This window comes from Phragmites australis, chromosome 3 (genome assembly GCF_958298935.1).
Source record: "Phragmites australis chromosome 3, lpPhrAust1.1, whole genome shotgun sequence".
NCBI lineage: Eukaryota > Viridiplantae > Streptophyta > Magnoliopsida > Poales > Poaceae > Phragmites > Phragmites australis.
In genome coordinates, this window is record NC_084923.1 from 8,242,078 (window position 1) to 8,259,194 (window position 17,117).

At 47.1% G+C, this 17,117-nt stretch overlaps 1 protein-coding gene across 2 annotated transcripts; it reads right to left on the reverse strand.

Moving 5' to 3' along the window:
• Nucleotides 1-7,296: 7,296 nt before the first annotated feature.
• On the reverse strand, nt 7,297-16,141 carry LOC133911942 (cyclin-SDS-like). 2 transcript variants are annotated; one of them, XM_062354441.1, is made up of 9 exons: nt 14,325-14,607; nt 13,756-13,972; nt 12,427-13,577; nt 12,143-12,313; nt 10,627-10,793; nt 9,627-9,755; nt 9,352-9,532; nt 8,943-8,987; nt 7,297-8,805 (listed from the first exon to the last, which is right to left on the reverse strand). In XM_062354441.1, exons 3-9 carry the CDS (start codon nt 13,078-13,080, stop codon nt 8,773-8,775), a joined length of 1,380 nt encoding a protein of 459 aa, XP_062210425.1. In that variant the 5' UTR covers nt 13,081-13,577; nt 13,756-13,972; nt 14,325-14,607; the 3' UTR covers nt 7,297-8,772. The 2 variants fall into 2 exon arrangements, 1 of the variants encoding a protein (XP_062210425.1); XR_009908740.1 differs by lacking the exons at nt 7,297-8,805; nt 8,943-8,987; nt 9,352-9,532; ... (1 more) ...; nt 10,627-10,793; nt 12,143-12,313 and having other exon boundaries at nt 13,088-13,577; nt 14,325-16,141.
• Between the last annotated feature and the right edge of the window lie 976 nt (nt 16,142-17,117).

Here is a 17,117-nt window from a genome sequence, read left to right on the forward strand (position 1 = left end):
CCCACTATTATAAAATTAAGTTTATATATCGATCTATTACTACCGGTTCTAATGAACCGATAGTGATATAATATCACTATCAGTTTGTAAACCGCGTGGGAAAAATTAGTTATCATAGTTTACGAACCAGCAGTGATAAGTGTCATCACTGTCGATCGATAGATTGAGCCAGCAGTGATGCCCTACTCCCTCATCATTGCTTGCTTAATCCACCAACTAGCATAACAGCACCGCCAACTAGTTAAATAAGCCAACAGTGATACCCCATTCCCTACTTTCTCTAATCTCGAGCTAATAGACAGTTCGATCAGAACTTTCTCTCCCCCTCACAAACTCTCACATGGCAACACCCACTTTATTCTTTCTCCCCTTTGATTTTCCAATCACTCAAGCTCATTTTTAGTCAAGAAGAAAGTCTAGATGAGCTCTCTCTAGCTATCCAAATAAAATTCCTTCTTTCATCTCCATTTGCTCATTTATCTTTTCTTAATTTTTTGGCAAGTGAACCCTAGATTTTTCACAAACAACGAGTAAGCTTGCAGGAGCCTCTTAAACTCAAGTAATTTGAAATCCCCAAGTTAAATCCTATTTAGCATTTTAACTCAAAATGTCACCTTAAAAACAAAAGTTGATCTCATCCCTTATTTTGTTTTTAATGAATTATAAAATTTCACCATAATATTTAGGTATGTAGCAAGATCCAATTATATTTTTAATATTTTATTTAATTAGTAAACTCTAATATAGAAACTTTATGTATGAGCGTATTTATTTTTCATGTTTCTTAATGAGTCATCGGAAGCGACTGCAAAAGCATGCAAAAGGCGACTCCTCCAACCCGAGACCAATTGCCGGTAGGAGATGATGAGATAATTTATTTGTTGGTGATCGCAAAATCTTCTGGATATTATGAATTTAGATTTATAATAATGATATAATTGTAGATGGACAGAAGATGTATGTACGATGCGAGCCGTGTGAGCACAGAGTACCAGAACAACGTGGATTGTTTTCTGGTACAAGCTACGGCACACAAGTCAAATACTCAGTCTCAATACATGTGTTCTCCATGCTTCGATTGTGAGAACAATAAGCAGTTTTCTATCACTCAACAGATACAATCTCACTTGATGCCAGGGGCTTTATGCCTGACTATACTCGTTGGACTGAGGATAATACATTGACAGAGAAGACGAAGACTTGTGAACCGATTTGTCGGCTGACGAATACCCCGATATACCGCCTGCCGGAGATACATTGGTCAATAATGATCTAGAGGAGATGTTGACCGACGCCGATGATTTGGAGCAGATGTTGCGTGATGGGGATGGGAACTTCACCAATAAAAGAGACTCTCAAAAGTTCTAATGTATGGTAGATGACTCTAAAATACCATTGTTCTTGGGCTGTGAGAAGGAGTACATAAAGTTGCATACCGTGTTTTCACTGCTACAATTGAAGACAAGTAATGAGTGGTCTGATACAAGTTTTATAGAGTTGTTATTGTTCTTGTAAAAATTGCTTCCAAAGAGAAATATGCGGCCAAAAAACATGTACCAGGACAAGTAGGTTATGTATCCATTAGAGTTAGAAGTGCAGAAAATACGTGCATGTCTAAACTTTTGCATATTGTATCACAGAGAGCATGCAGACTTGAAAGCGTGTCTCGTCTGTGGTGCATCACGTTACAAGCTTGACCGTGATGATATCAATGGTGAAGGAAAGAATAAAAGGCCTCCCATCAAGGTGATGTGGTATTTTCCTATAGTCTCCCGTTTGGAATATTTATTTGCGAACAAAAGTCATGTCTAACTGATGCGATGGAAACCTGAGGAGCGCAAGGACGATGGAATGCCGAGACAAGATCTTTGGCGCAAGAAGAGGGACCGACCCATATCATCTTGACTCGGTTCTGCTTCCCCCTTATGAGTACTCCACATGTATGAAAAGTTCTTAATGTACCCTACTAATTTTACGCAGTGGAGAAATATTGATAGGAAATACAAGGAGCTCTTTGCAGAATATGTGAGGAATATAAGATCTTGATTGAGTATGGATGGGATTAATCCATTCGACAACATGTGCAATAGTCATAGTACTTGGCATGTGGCTCTATGTATCTACAACCTTCCTTCTTGGTTATGTATGAAGTGGAAGTAAATTATGATGCCATTGCTGATACCATGATCGAGCCAATCTAGCAACGATATCAATGTTTACCTGAAACCATTAATAGAAGATCTTGTAATACTGCAGAATAATGGTGTGTAGGTATGTGATGCATATAAACGAGAGAACTTCACCCTACGTGTAATGCTATTCATAACAATCCAGAATTGGCTAGCCCTTGGCAACCTATCAGGCCAGACTTCAAAGGCTATTGTGTATGCATGCATTGTTTGGATGAAACAGAGAGCTTGTGGCTGAAGAATAGCCAAAAAATGATGTACCTAGGTTATCTTAAATTTCTTCGCAAGGATCACCCGTACCGCAGTAACATGAGAGATTTTGATGGGAAAGTTGAGACTCGATGACCTCCTAAGAATCACACTAGGAGACATGTATATTAGATTGTAAAATGACTTAGGGTTATCCCTGGAAAGGGACGCTGTCGGAGGGTTAACTCCTGTCGCAGGGATCCTGAGGGACCCCTTTTTAGAGATTCGACAGGGGGATGATCCTGAATATGTTTGCCGAAGAAATAAATGGGTATAAATACGATGGCTGGCGGGGTGGAATGATCTAGTGCGAAACGAAGTAAATGCACTGGGGTTTAGACAGGTTCGGACAGCACGGAGGCGTAACACCCTACTTCTGTATGGATACTATAAATGCCCTGAGAATGTCCCTCAAGGATATTGCTGGTTACAAGAATGTTTGTCTATCATAGAGTCTGGGGCTCCTTGTTCTTCAGTCTGTGTGTATCTGTTGGCTTTGGGTGCTCTTGGGCTTCTCGATCTTCTCTACTTCCTTAACTGCTTCAGCTTTTCCTGAGCTAGAGCCACCTGTCTTTGTCCGTGCTGCCAGACTGCCTTAAATACCCGCCGGCAGTAGTGTACCCCGAATGGGAGGGCACGAGTTCCAAGGCACCATAAATGGAAAGAGCGTCATCATAGCCTCTGTGCGAAGTGACCGGGGGTGGAAAATGTGCCCCGCGCCCGGTCATCCGTCACCATAAATACACTAGCAACGGGCGCCATAGAGAGGGCCCACCGGGCAGCCGCAGAGCGGCCCGGTGTGCCCGCCCTGTCTTGTTCTCCTGCCACAGCAGCGCGACAGATGGAACGCCTTGGCCCTCATGATGTTATCCCGAGACGTGCCGGATGGCACGGGATGGGACCCGTGCATTTAATATCCCCACGCCGTTCTGCCAGAATGTGGCAGGAACTGACACTGAGCGTGGCGGGAGCAGTTGGAGGTGACAGGCCACGCGCGCTCTTAAATGCGGCCTCGGGCCTTTGACTGGCTGACACCTCATTAGTAGCCCCTGTGGGGGCCACTGACGGAGGGGCTTCTTGGGTCGTCGGGAAATCGAGTGCTCGGGGGTCACTGTTCATCTCTCCGAGCACTCTCTTCCGAGAACGCCCTTCCTCGGTCCTCGGGGAACCGAGTGCTCAGGGGCTACTGTTCACCTCCCCGAGCACTCTCTCCTGGGCATGCTTGTACGGATCCTCGGGGGACCGAGTGCTCGGGGGCCGCTGCACGCAGCCCCGAGCACTCTCTCCCGGAACTTCCTTTAGTGGGTCCTCGGGATACTTGGGTGCCCGGGGGCCACCGCTCGTGGCCCCGGGCACACTTCTCCCGGTACTTAGCTTTCCTGGTCGTCGGGGGACTCGGGTGCTCAGGGGTCACCATATACCTCCACGAGCACTTTCTTTCCGGCACTTAGACTTCGCAGATCATCGGGGAACCTGGGTACTCGGAGACCACTGACTGTGGCCCCGAGCGCCCTCTCCCAGGACTTAATCTTTTTTTCCTTGCAGAGGCGACCCCGCGGGGTGGCGTCACGTGGCGGATTGCTGGCCTGGCCTCGGGATTCGGGGACCCCCGGTTCCTGATTCACCGACAGACGCGGAAGTACACCAGTTCGAAAGTGTAATCTTAGAGCTCCTATGTTCAAAAAGAAATCTATTTTTTATGACTTAACTTATTGGCCGGATTTGGTGGTTCGACACGTAATCGATGTCATGGATATAGAGAAGAATGTGTGTGATAGCTTGATTGGTACGTTACTAGACTACCTGGAAAAACAAAGATACACTCCAAGCATGAAAGGACCTAAAATGTTTGAAACTAAGACATGATCTATATCCCGAAGCTATGAAACAAGGCAAAAAATATCTTAGTCCCGCTAGCTATCTGAGCTTCGGCGGAGAAAATTGCAATATGCAAGTGCTTGTATAAATCAAAGTTCCATTTGGTCACTCTGCCAACATAAAGAGACTAGTAAACATGAAAGATTTGAAATTAACTGGCATAAAATCTCATGATTGTCATGTGATGATGACACAGATGCTTCCAATTTTAATTAGAGGTATTATACCATCGAAGGTTCGAAACCCAATCATAAACTGTGTTCGTTCTTCAACGCGATACTACAGAAGGCCATCGATCCGATCAAGTTAGATAAGCTATAGGAAGACGTGGTCGAGACTCTATCCCAACTTGAGGCGTTGTTGCCTCCATCATTTTTTGATATCATGGTGTATCTCATTGTTCACATTGTGAAAGAGATACAGATTCTTAGCCCGTGTTTCTGCATTAGATGTACTCTTTTGAGAGGTTCATGACAGTTCTGAATAAATACGTTCGTAACCGAAATCGGCTGAAGGGCTGCATGGCTGAGGGCAGAGGAATAGATGAGGTCATTGATTTATGTATCGACTACATGAATCTCAAATTAATGGGTGTGCCTGTATCTTGCCATGTGGGTAGGCTATATGGGAAAAGGACGATAGGTACAAACTCATTCCACACAAACGACTCCGTTTCATTCACGCAAGTATATTTCGCGGTTCTGCAACAATCAGTTGTAATAGATCCATATGTCGAAGAACACCAGAAGATGCTACGCACCAAAAACCTAGGGAAGTCTGATGTTTGGATCGCGTGAGAGCACCAAGATCATTTTGGCGTCTTGTTACGTAGATAGATGATATATAAGCAGATAGAGTGTGCTCAGTTGACTGTGTTGGCTCACGGACCGTCAACTACAATCCTCACATTCCAAGGATATAACATAAATGGCTATACATTTTATATGAGAGCTCAGGATAATAAGAGCGTCAACTAAAATAGCAGTGTCAATATAAATGCCTACGACTGCAATGAAAATAAGGAGACCTACTATGGATTCGTAGAGGAGATCCAGGAGCTCAACTATGGAGTGTTAAAGGTCCTCTTTTTCGGTGCTAATGAGTCAGACTCCTAGGGGGTGTGAAGATCGATAAGTACGGTATGGCTATAGTTTACCAAAAACTCATTGGATACAGAGAAGAACCATTCGTACTTGCGAATGATGTTATGTAAGTCTTCTATGTAAAGGACCCAGACTCAGCTAACAAAGAGGAGTGTCACGTGGTTCTTCAAGGAAAAAGAAGGATTATCAGAGTGAAAAATATTGCTGACGAGGAAGACTACATTCAATTCGACACACTACCTCCATTCAGAGAAGACGTTGACCTAGGTCCCATAGAAGGCACCGACGAACCTCCCTATGTACACCGTGAGCATAATGAAGGGCGGATCGTTAAGATAAAGTAGCTAAATTGTATTTATTATTATATATGAATTTATTTTAGATGTAATTATACCTCACTTTTGTTATGGAAGCTTCAATTTGTAGTTTATGGTGGAAAATGTTTTTATTATTGAGCATATTAATTTTTGTTTTTTAATAATGAATTAGCAATAGCATAAGCTAGCACTATTGCTATGTATTACTATTTTTTTTTATCTTTAATGAATTACCTATAGTTATGAGCATATTTATTTTCAATTTTTAATGATTTAAAATATGAGTCGCATATGAGTAGCGCTATTGCCATTGATTCTTCTGGCTTCTGCACGTCGCATATGAGTCACGTCGCCATCCAATCCATCCTGGCACCACCTTAAAGCACCTTGCCTATATCCTATACCTCGGATCCGCTCAACGATTTCATGCATTTGGACATTCTATGAACCCATGATACCCCGGTCATGGCACTACGTCGTTGGACCTTCATGTCACCCACGTCGTTGGGACCCCGTCGGAGTGCGGATGGTCGGCGACTTGTCCCTGTTTATTGAGATCAAGAACATGTAGCAATATGGACTGGACAAGAGAACGAGACTATAGGAGCTAGGTGAAAGACAAAAGGTAAAGTAGATTGATTTGATCGATTGATTTATTTTTTCAATCGGTCATAGTCCTCTCATATTTAAAAGGGCGGCAGGTTTTAGCCATAAGAGATCAGGACTTCTAATTCAAACCGAATAAGACTTATAGATATGATTCGGCTATGCCTTTTAATCTCCTAACTTTCTATAACTAACATATATTTTCTAATCGACCACGTAAACTCCCATATATCTACCCAAGTATCTTTTGTTGCCGCTCAGCCTTCTTGGATTCGATTACATGCTTGATGTATCCATGTACTTGAATACGACTAGCTATTCCAGCTGTCCGGAGACCAACTATTGAAACAAATCGTGGTCATTGATCGTCTCATTGGTCGTGACCACTGATCATAGTCTGGTCGTGGTCACGGAGTACTATTCATAGGTCGGAGTACTGTTTATCTGACCGAGTGCTATTTACTGTGGTTAGAGTACTGTTCACTGTGGTCAAAGCACTATTCATAGTAGTCGGATCACTGTTCATCATTAGATGTACTAATTGCTGGTCGCCCATTAAATCAATCATCACTGTAATGACCACTATAAATACCAAATCTTATTATTAATAATAGATGCGCTAGAACTTGAGGGAAAAACAGCCATGTTCTCAAAATGTTGACATGTCTCCTTGCACAAATGGCATTCCGAGCTAATAGACGTGACGAAAGTAGCAAAAACGGGATGGAAAAAAATAAACAGTAGCAAGGAAGGGATGAGAAGTTTTTGAGTAGCAAATCAAGGATTCCACTAATATTCAGTGGCTCACAAAGAATTCTCTCTTTCTACTACTACTTTACAGCATCTGGGGCTAAATGGACGGCAATGGCGCTTAAGTGATGCAAAATTTGAAGTAGTGCAGTGAAGGGAACACAGTTTTTCAATAACATAGAGGACATTACCTTATCATTCGATAGCAAACAAGATTTTTTCTCATTCATCATACATGGTCAAATTGGGCACCAACAAGGGTATTGGGTGAGGTGCCCCATCTACAATTGTGCAATCCTCTAGGAAAAAAGGACACAATATTAATACATAAGTTATTTTACTGTTTAAACGTCAAAGTAGCCACCTATAAATCACCCACTTCATATATCTTCGATAGATGACCCCTTCCAATTTTTTTCTTTAGAAAAGGGGCTCCTTCCAAATTTGAGGCCAAGCTCCTCCATAAGGATGAGATCCTCTGACATATTATACCTCCGCTAATATGTGGAGCTTTACACGTGTCGGCAGATGTGCAATAATGATGCAGTATATCAGAGGAACTGAACTCCTCACATGTTGGTCGATAGTCACCATCTCCTTTCGCCATTTTTCCCTAAGGTGGCAACAGCCAACCCTATATCCATTGTCATAATTTCCAATCCTGAGCTAAAAAAGGCAGACGGCTTCCCAAAAACGCAAGTGGGGCGAAAGGGTAGATGTACGCTTAATACCTTTTGCTTCGTTGAGCACCCCAAACACCCGGGGCACATGCATGAATGCACAACCTGATGGAATGAAGGCAGAAAATGACATGCCTTCCTTTCCTTTTCCTCGTTTAAGGCGTGCAAGTTGGAGCTTTAACGATCCCGGGTCCGGACTCCCGAGCCCCACAGGTCACACAGGACACAGGACCAACACGTGAAACCGACCGCTTCCGGCTTCCTTCCGAGTTATCCGACTCGACTAGAGACTTCCTTCCCCCATACAAAGACCCGGGCTGCTTTCCTGGTAGTGGTACCACTTGCGAAAAGATTATCAGAGTTGTGGATTCGAATGTGCAGGGTTGTGAACTTGTGATTGAGCAACGAGAGTTGGTGCCCTCTGGGATCTGCAGTTTACTGAAACTTTATTCTTTGTGATCTCCAGTTTAGCAGACACCTGACAGCTTTGAGGATAGCATTTTGCTCCACCCTGATAGGTGAGCATCTTCCAGGATCGCAAGATCGAGAACAAATTTCAGCCGTACATCAGTTATAAACAAGACTCTTTTTTTTGAAGCGAAGTATCAACAAGACATCGGCTAAACAAATGGATCAGCTGAAGAATGCAACAGCACCCAGCCTTGGTTCTCCCTAAAACAGAGAAGAAACGATGTAAAGACAAGAAAGCCCACTGCAACAGTTCAGCAGCATGGTTTATCCCTTGAGGCCGACAGCTCAATACCAAAATTTCGTGGCTGTGTTGCTCCTTACTAGAAAGTCGCACAATCACAAGCTACGTTTCACGCTGAGTTGGCTTTTATCTACCCTGCTGGGCGAAATAATGGCATGTGCAGAAAGAATCTGTCAATGCTAAGATACACGTATCGCCTACATATCCACATACCTCAGCGACTGTACTTGGCGGTGTTTACTGGGAATCAGCAAAATTGGATCAATGTCATCACCTGGAACCTGGGTATCACGACGTGTAGCTGATCAGCCACTCGAGACTCTGCATGAGAAAGATTGCACAGGGTAGAGAATGTTAGATGTCATAGCGCGATAAAAGCTCAGTTCTGTCAAATGCTGCAAACTACGACGAGAATGGTTCCTGGTCCCCGGTATCAGGATGTGAGGGAGAAAACGAACCATTAGGCATTCAGGCAGATCGTCGTCCTTCGTCCTCATGTGGGTCTGCATATATGTGAAGAGCTAGCCGTTAGGCATTTCCAGTCTAGCCAGAATCAGCACATGTAAAATTGGAATCAGTATACGGAGAGCTAGTTTGGCATTTCCAGGCGTTTGCTATCTGACTAGAATCTAGGATGAGAGCAGCAGCATGGTTTATACCTAATTAGAACTAACTGAGCAGAGCTTATGAAGGCCACCATTCAAACTTTGGTTTATACCGATCGACGTTTAAACAATAACAGATGTAGAGTCCATTTAACTCGGCCGAAATCCCAGCCCATCCACGTGAATGGGCTGGGTTTTGGGCTGAGCCAAACAGGGCCATAATGGAAATTCATAGCTAGACATGGAGGAGCCAGGTGTTCACCTCCATAACCAAGTGGCATGATGACTCATTGTCTGTGGCAAGGCAAGCAAGGGCTACCACAGCGGCTGCAACAGTTGAGGGCCAGAAGGAGAGCTGCTTATGGTCCAGAAGTGACAGCAACGCCAGGTTTTTTGCCATATCCTCTACTTTGCCATCCGCTTTGGCAGCCTTCAGATAGAACCTACAAGAATGAAATAGACTGAACTGTTAGCTTGCTATCCCCTTTGTTCAGCTGACAACCTGAGACACATAAGAAAGCAGGAAATTCGCGGTACCAGAGGAAATGGTGTGTTGTTGTGACAAAGCACTGAAAGTTAAGGACCTCCTGGACCAGCCACTCCATGGCAACGACCTCACTTCGGCTGTAAGTATTGAACCCAACTCTAAAATTCTTCTGAAGGACGCTGAAAGGGATCAAAATCAAACAACGAGATTAATGTTGGACATTAAGCTTAACAGAAATAAGGAATAGAAAACAAATGTTGACCCACAGGCAAACCCATAGAACATACTTCAGTTCAATTTCAGCTCAAGATACTTCTCTGACTTGTCTTGCAAAAGCAAGTCGCTATAGTGCATATCAAACCATCCAAAGATTATTTTCAATTCAAGTCAAAGATGCTAGCTAGTATGCTTAATTCTTTTCCCATAGGTAATACAATCAGGAAACTTAATATTTGCCTAAAAAAAGAAACTCAATTCCTAAAATGCTCACCCTGTGAACACTTCTAAATGTAATGAATAGAGTGCTGAGTATTGAAAGGGACTTTCCTTCAACAAAAGCATTGAAACGGACAAACAACAGCTAGAAATGCCATAACTGTAACATGTTCATATGTTCGAGAATCATAACATGGTTAAACGGTGAAATTTTTCTACCAACTCGAACCATCTGATTGACCGATGCCAACTCCTGTCAAAGACCCGAGTCATATTTCAGCGAGGTAGCGATGCAAATGGAAAAGCATACACATCAATCTTGCAGCTTGTATTTCAATCATCCGAGGGAATGTCCATGGCCAATACAAATGAAAAGTAGGAGCTCATTTGGGTGCCATGCCATTTAATTATACATCAGTTGCTGCTAAGTTTTTAAGAGTCTAGATTTCAATTGAGACAATCTGACAATAGAACATCAACAGCTTACATAAGTATTTTTTACTTAAATTGAGCATAAGAGGGAACTATATGGCCCAGCAAGAAACAAACCATTCACAAAGCATGCTGAAATAGAATGTCTCCACACTACAATTGTCATACAACGGAGAACATTACCAATTGTAGGGTTGGTTCTCTTCAATGCGGGTGGCCAGGGTGATGCAGGCAATGCCTAGTAACTGCAGGTTCCTCATGCCCTTTACGTAGCCATGCCTCAAGAAGCGGTCCATCAATCCAATCCCCATGAACACTGTCGCCGGCTGCAGCTTCATCACATGCGAATGCTAGCATTGCATGGGAAAGAGTCATTCTTTGCAGATTTAGAAGTGAAGGATAAAAAATGTGCATGTCCTGCTTTTCAGTACTAAGATTGTTCTAGTTTTGTACAAGGACCACAACATTGTAATACTTCACGGTAATTTTCTTTTTGATTAACACGCTTTATGGCAATTGAAACCTTCAGATGAAAACACAGTGATGACAGTATTTTTCAGTAGTTCTCTGAGGTATCAATACATTTATCAAGTGCATCGAAAAACTTATATTTGCCGGGAAAGGATATGAAATAAAGTGCATATACAGAACTACAGATAATGCACTCCGAAAATTGCACATAGAAAATGATGATGAAATCCTCCTAATTGCTAGTCCCAGACATCGAAGCAATTTGCCAGTGAAATGGGGTTCCAGATGGAAGCAATGTGCCAATGAAACGGTGTTTCAGATACCAAATGGTAACTAAAGATAAATTTTACGGTGCAACTGAATAAGCTGTTTCTCTCTTCGTTTTCAAACAACCCATGTCAACACAAACACCTACTCAAACATCCTATCACTGATCTCTGGGACTTGGATGAGTTGGTCGCCAAAATAAGTGATCAAACTCACAAAGCAAGTACTAGCAAGGAGGGCTATGTAAATAATACTGCTATTCTGCAATCTACTCATCAGCGAATGTTACCAGTACAATACCCGCATAATGCACGACCATCAGTTCATCATACACCGCTCCTTTGCAATCAAGCAGGTACAGTGTTTGCAGAGCACTGGTACACATTCTAGGCCAATAAGTCAGGCAATGTTACAAACCCGATTACCAATCCACAAATCAGCTCACAAACACACAAGTGTTACTCCAACTCCAATCCTAACTACAAGTGCTTGGGGTTGGGGATACAAATGAGAGAAACAGAATCAAGGATGGGAGTAGCATTAGACTGGGAAGAAGCACAGGGTGGGAATCAGAAGAATCAGGATTGGGGAGGAGGCAGCACGGGGGAGGAAGATGAAGCCATTGCCTATTCTGTTCGTCCATGGCTAGCACTGCTGCTATCTGTTCCCTTTTGTATTGCTTGGTCACACGGTTAGACACCACCAACGGCCCGCGGTCCAGCCCACAAGTGGGTCAATGCATACATCAGGAGCTCTCCGTGACAGACAACAAACCCAAAATCTAGATTCATCTGTTATCAGTAAAATACCAGCATAATGCAAGTTTCAACTCATAAAGCATAAGCCCGTACGGCTCTTTCGACGCAACAAATTTGGTTACGCGTGCGATGCATAACCCCAGGCAAAGTGGTGTTCGCACTATACGAGCACAATACAGAGTGTTGTACTAGTATACACTTACCTCGATGATCCAGTTCACCATGACGACACGTTGCTCCACGACGAGACGGCCGTAACATCCAGGCATGGAGCTATATACCTCAGTGTAGTCGCGCGCAACCGCCTCGCGTCGCTCGCGCCGCCGGAAGCGCTCGTAGCTCTCCTCGTCGTCCAAATCCTCGAACCTCTTCTCCTGACACAAGCATTCCGACCAAACGATCTACTAGATCAAATACACCACACCAACCCACGCAATCAAACCCAATTCCCAGAAAATTTGAGAGAAATCTCATGAAACCCGCTCACCGGAAGTAGGTCGAGAGCGGCATCGGTGACGGCGCGCGCTTTGGGGTGCACGCAGGGGACGAACTGGTTGGCGAAGGCGAGGAAGATGGAGAAGGTCGCGGAGGGCGCGACGTCCTCGTCATCGTCGTCGGTCAAGGGGGAGTCGAGCAGGGGGCTGAGGGAGTAATCGGCGCAGCGGCAGGGACCACTGAGCACCTCATCCTCGGGCTCCTCCGGCGTCAGCTCGTCGCACGCCGTGGAGTACTCGGTCGCCTCGGCCTCGTCGGCTAGCTGCTCGGGGCAGGCGAGGTCGGACTCGAGCACGGAACCGAGGCACGATGACCCGGAGGCCTTGACCTCGGCGGGGCGCACCCTCGCACCGCCGATCACCTCCGAGCACTCGGACCCGGCAGGCCGCGCCTCGTCCGCGTCCGCGTCCGCGTCCTGACGCCGAGGCCTCTTCTCCGGGCGGTGAGCTGCGGCGAGGGAGGTGGAGGAGGTGGAGATGACCTCGCTGTGGAAGCAGGAGGAGGCCGAGGTCGACGACTCAGCGGGCCGCTTCCCCGCCCCCGCCGCCGCGATCTGACTGGGGAGCGGTGGAGCCACCCCTCTCCGCCGGCGGAAGGGGTTGGAGCGCGGCCTCGTGGGCACCGACGCGAGCATGGTGGGAGGCATGGTGCGATCCGTGTGTGTGTACGTGTGCGCGTGCCTGCGGAATGTGTCTGTTCGTGTGTGGGTTGCTACGGCTAGGTGTTGGCTTGCTTATATAGCAGTGAGGCTGTTAGGGCTTGGAGAAGAAGATGACGGAAGAGTGTGGCCCAGGCGGATCCGTTGTTTTGAATTCCCACGGGCTCGTAACACCCGTTGTACTTACTCCACTCCAGTGGGCCCACCTGCAGCGGGGATAGATTCGTGGTGTATCTCTGCGGGTCCCGGACGGAGCAGGAACATTTGCGTTGTACAAGCGAACTGCCTTCCCGGAGCAACGGCCGCGTCAGCCTGTCAGGCGACCGGCGGGGCGGGCGGTTGCCTCCGTTGCAAATACCCGGCTGTTGCAGAGGCTGAGCAGATGCCAGGTTGTCTCCTCCTGCCGTGGTTCGCCTTGTGATCTGCTCGAAGTCGAGTTGCGAGAGGCAAGCAACTCTGATCCCAGTGGCTCTGACAGAGATCTCCTGAAACATCATCACTCTTCTTTAGAGTCGGTGACCACATGTGTTGCCGTCGACAGATCACAGCAACAGGTATATTCCAGTTGCAAGTCTGCATGGTACTGAACTTTGAGCGCTAGCCTATGAAGTTCGAATACTCGACGTTACACTGAACTTGCAAACACGGATCCTCACCGACTACCTTTGCTATTGAGTTGTGACTGATATGGCACCGACGTTCACCGCGGTGGCGGCGCTACCTCCGTAAGTAGCCACCCTGTTGTATGCTTGGTTGCTCGCCTACCATAACAGACACCTGAATGCAAGCCTCGAGTTGCAGACCGGCGCCGCCTTCCTCGCTCCCGTACGCATCAGCTGGCTTATCCGCTTCGCCTCCTCGCTCCATTTAAGCTATACTTCTTTCGCACCGAGAACAGCAGAATGTTAGTTTAGATGAACAACCAAATGTTCTTAAAAAATAATTTGAGCTAAATTTCTGTGAAGACTGCTTAATATAAACAAATCACAAGGAATGGAGGAAGTATGCGCTCTGTTCTGTTTCTTCAGAAAAAAAAAGGGGGCGGCAAAAACAGAGTGATATGATCATAGTAGGTGCTTATTGGACAACTTATCGGCATGTATCATGTAAAAGTTTATAGATATGGTACAGAATTCGCTAGGATTACAAGTACATGTAACAAATCTAAGATGTTCGACTGACAGGCACAGCACTTGTCCAAGCATACCAGCCTGGGAGACAAGGTGATGTACCTGAGAAGTGATCACCATGGTAATTTACATGACATCAAGTTTCCTCTGGATCAGAACCATGTTCTTCAGCAAAATCAATCGAAGGAAGCAAGTAGTTCAGCCGCACTCTGATTGAACAAACCGTTCCATATGCTGTATTCAACAATAATCTATACTGACATATAGCATTTTGACTGCAAAAGCCATTTTGCTGAATCTGTTCCCAAGCAAATTCCTAACAAGACAGTGAAGCACCATTGGCACACGACTAAACATGATTTCATCATCTACGAGGGTTGGGAGGAATCACTTATTGCTTAAATCGACAACTCTTCAGGGCACCTTCTCAATTCTAATATATGTGATGCTAGCTCCTCATCGCCATATTGCTTCAGCAACTCCACCAAACGGTCAGCACAAGACGCTTCTATGTGTATCCCCCTCTCAACAACTTTCCTCCCGAACGTGGAGGCCTCAAGAACACGCCCTTCCTCACACAACACAAGCAACAAAGCACCATAGACATCAGAGTCGCACAGCACCCCATTCTCATCCATCACTCCCAACCAGTAGCAAGCATCCAACAACCTCTTCCTCCGACATAGCTCCCTCACCATCGAACTGCCGGCGAGAGGAGTCAGCTGCACACCTTTCTTCATCATCCTCTGGGCCAGTCCTTCAGCTTCCGCTGCCATGCCAACCCTCCACAGGCAAACCAGTAGAACATTGTAGCACTGACCGCTGGAGATGCTCCCATCACCAACCACACGCTCCACAACATCATAAGCGTCGGCAACCCTCCGCTCCGCGCAAACCCCTTCAACCAGTGTCCGCACAAAAACCCGGTTCGGCGTCACCGACCTCTCTGCCATCCTGTCCAACACGCCAAGCGCCTCCCCCAGCCTCCCCTTCCAACAGAGGCATTTCACCAAACACGTATAGGTCACCACGTTGGGTACACAGTTTGCACCCAACCTCACGCTCTCCATCTCCTCCACCAGCCTTAGGGCGGCATCAACGTCCCCGAAACCGCACATCCCGTCTAGCATCGCCGTGTAAACCACCGCATTGGGCACGCACCCGAACTCCGGCATTTTGTCGATCAGCCGGCGGGCGTCCTCGAAGTCCCCCGCGGACGCCAGCTTATGCACCGCGGTTACGATTAGGGGGACGGTAGGAGAGGCGCCAGAACCAGACATGATCTCAAGAACGGTGGAGACATCGCCGGTGGAGCCCGCCGCGCGGAGGGCGTGGTGGAAGCAGGCAGCGTCGGGGACGAGGCCGAAGGACCGCATGTGGCGCAGGACGGCGAGGGACGCGGCGAAGAGGCCGGCGTGAGCGGAGATGCTGAGGAGGAGGGCGTACTGCGGCAGGGGAAGGGGTTGTGGGGAGGAGGAGAGGTGGAGGGGCACGGAGGAAGGGAGGTCGGGGAGCGAAGTGGCCAGTGAGGAGAGAGCATGCGGAGAGGGCAGCGGAGAGGAGAGCGACAGGCGCCATAGGAGGAAGCGGAGGGAGAGGAGTGGGGAGGGGAGCAGCGGGAGGAGGTGGGGCAGCGTGCGGAGCGGGAAGGCGTCGGATGGGGACGGGAAGGCGCGGGAGAGCGCGTGTGGGAGCGGCGTGGAGGGCGTAGGCGGCGTGGTGAGGACGGCGAGAAGGGCGGCGAGTTTGGGGTGGTCGCGGTGGGGCGGGTGGGTGGAGAGGCGGTGGCGGAGGAGGAGGAGCGACGCGCGTGGTGGCATTCGGTGGTGATTCCGACGGAGACGGCGGAGAAGGGGAGAGGCGGTGGCCGGTTTGGGCTAGCTGCCGCCTTGCCGTGTAGCGGCATTTCCATTGAGTGGACGGAGTCAGCCCACTGAGATCAATAGTCCAGCTCGACTTACGAAAACAGGCCAACCAAAAATGAATCAGTTTTACGGCCCTGTTTTGGCAGGGTTTCTGGTTTGAAAAAAAATTCATTTAGCCTCTCTCAACTATTGTCCGGGTCTATTTTTCTCCTCGATCATAAATAAGATATTTTACCTTCATCAATAATCAATACCAGTTATAATTCATCTCTAACACCGATTCAAGTTGGTTTTGACCAATGTGGACATTGTGATGTGGCCAACTTGCCATGTCGGCGCTCAAATAAAATCCTCAGACTCGATTTTTTTAAAAATTAGTCCCTACCCAAAAAACCGGGCCCACCTATCAGCGACCCGAGGCAGGGGAAGGCGTGGTCGTCACGCGCATGACCTCGCTAGCGGCGGGTGGCGCTTTGGCTTGCTCGGGCAAGAGCTAGGGTAGCTGTGCGGGGCCTGTGCAGTCCCGTCTGTGGGGTTCGGGCTGCTGCAGGGTGCTTGGGGGCAGTCTACGACATGCAAGGCAGAGGCAGCGGCTAGGGCTTCGCAACGGCGCATAGGGAACAACGATCTCCCCTGAATGAGGGCGACTTGAGCATCTACGAGCTTCTAGTGTTCTCACCGTACCTTTGGTTGTAGACGAGAGAGACCGAGGACCTTTGGTAAGGTGCGGCAGTGTAAAGAGCTCAATGGCGACGGTGGTCTCCCAGTCTCGGTCTCCTGCGATTGGCAGAGGGGAAATGCTCGATGAGGGTAGGAGATGGTGTTGGTGCAAGGGATTGGCTGGAGCTTCACTGAGGTGGCTAGGTTACTTCACGCGGTGGCTGCTAGAGCCGAGGAAGAAGGTGTGGTCGATTTACGTCTGGTCCCAGTCCTCGCATGAATGGCAAAGTGGAATCGGTGAGGTACAAGGAACATGGTGACATCTCGGTTTTGACAGAGACTCACCAAGGAGGAAATGGCACGGTTGTGA

Bases quoted from the DNA above. Each gene is read 5' to 3' on its own strand.
- LOC133911942 (XM_062354441.1), bottom strand. From the start codon at position 13,080: ATGCCTCCCACCATGCTCGCGTCGGTGCCCACGAGGCCGCGCTCCAAC. The intron at 12,314-12,426 runs GTGAGCGGGTTT...TGCTTGTGTCAG, and splicing joins CCGCTCTCGACCTACTTCCG to GAGAAGAGGTTCGAGGATTT. The intron at 10,794-12,142 runs GTAAGTGTATAC...ATGCAATGCTAG, and splicing joins TGGTGAACTGGATCATCGAG to CATTCGCATGTGATGAAGCT.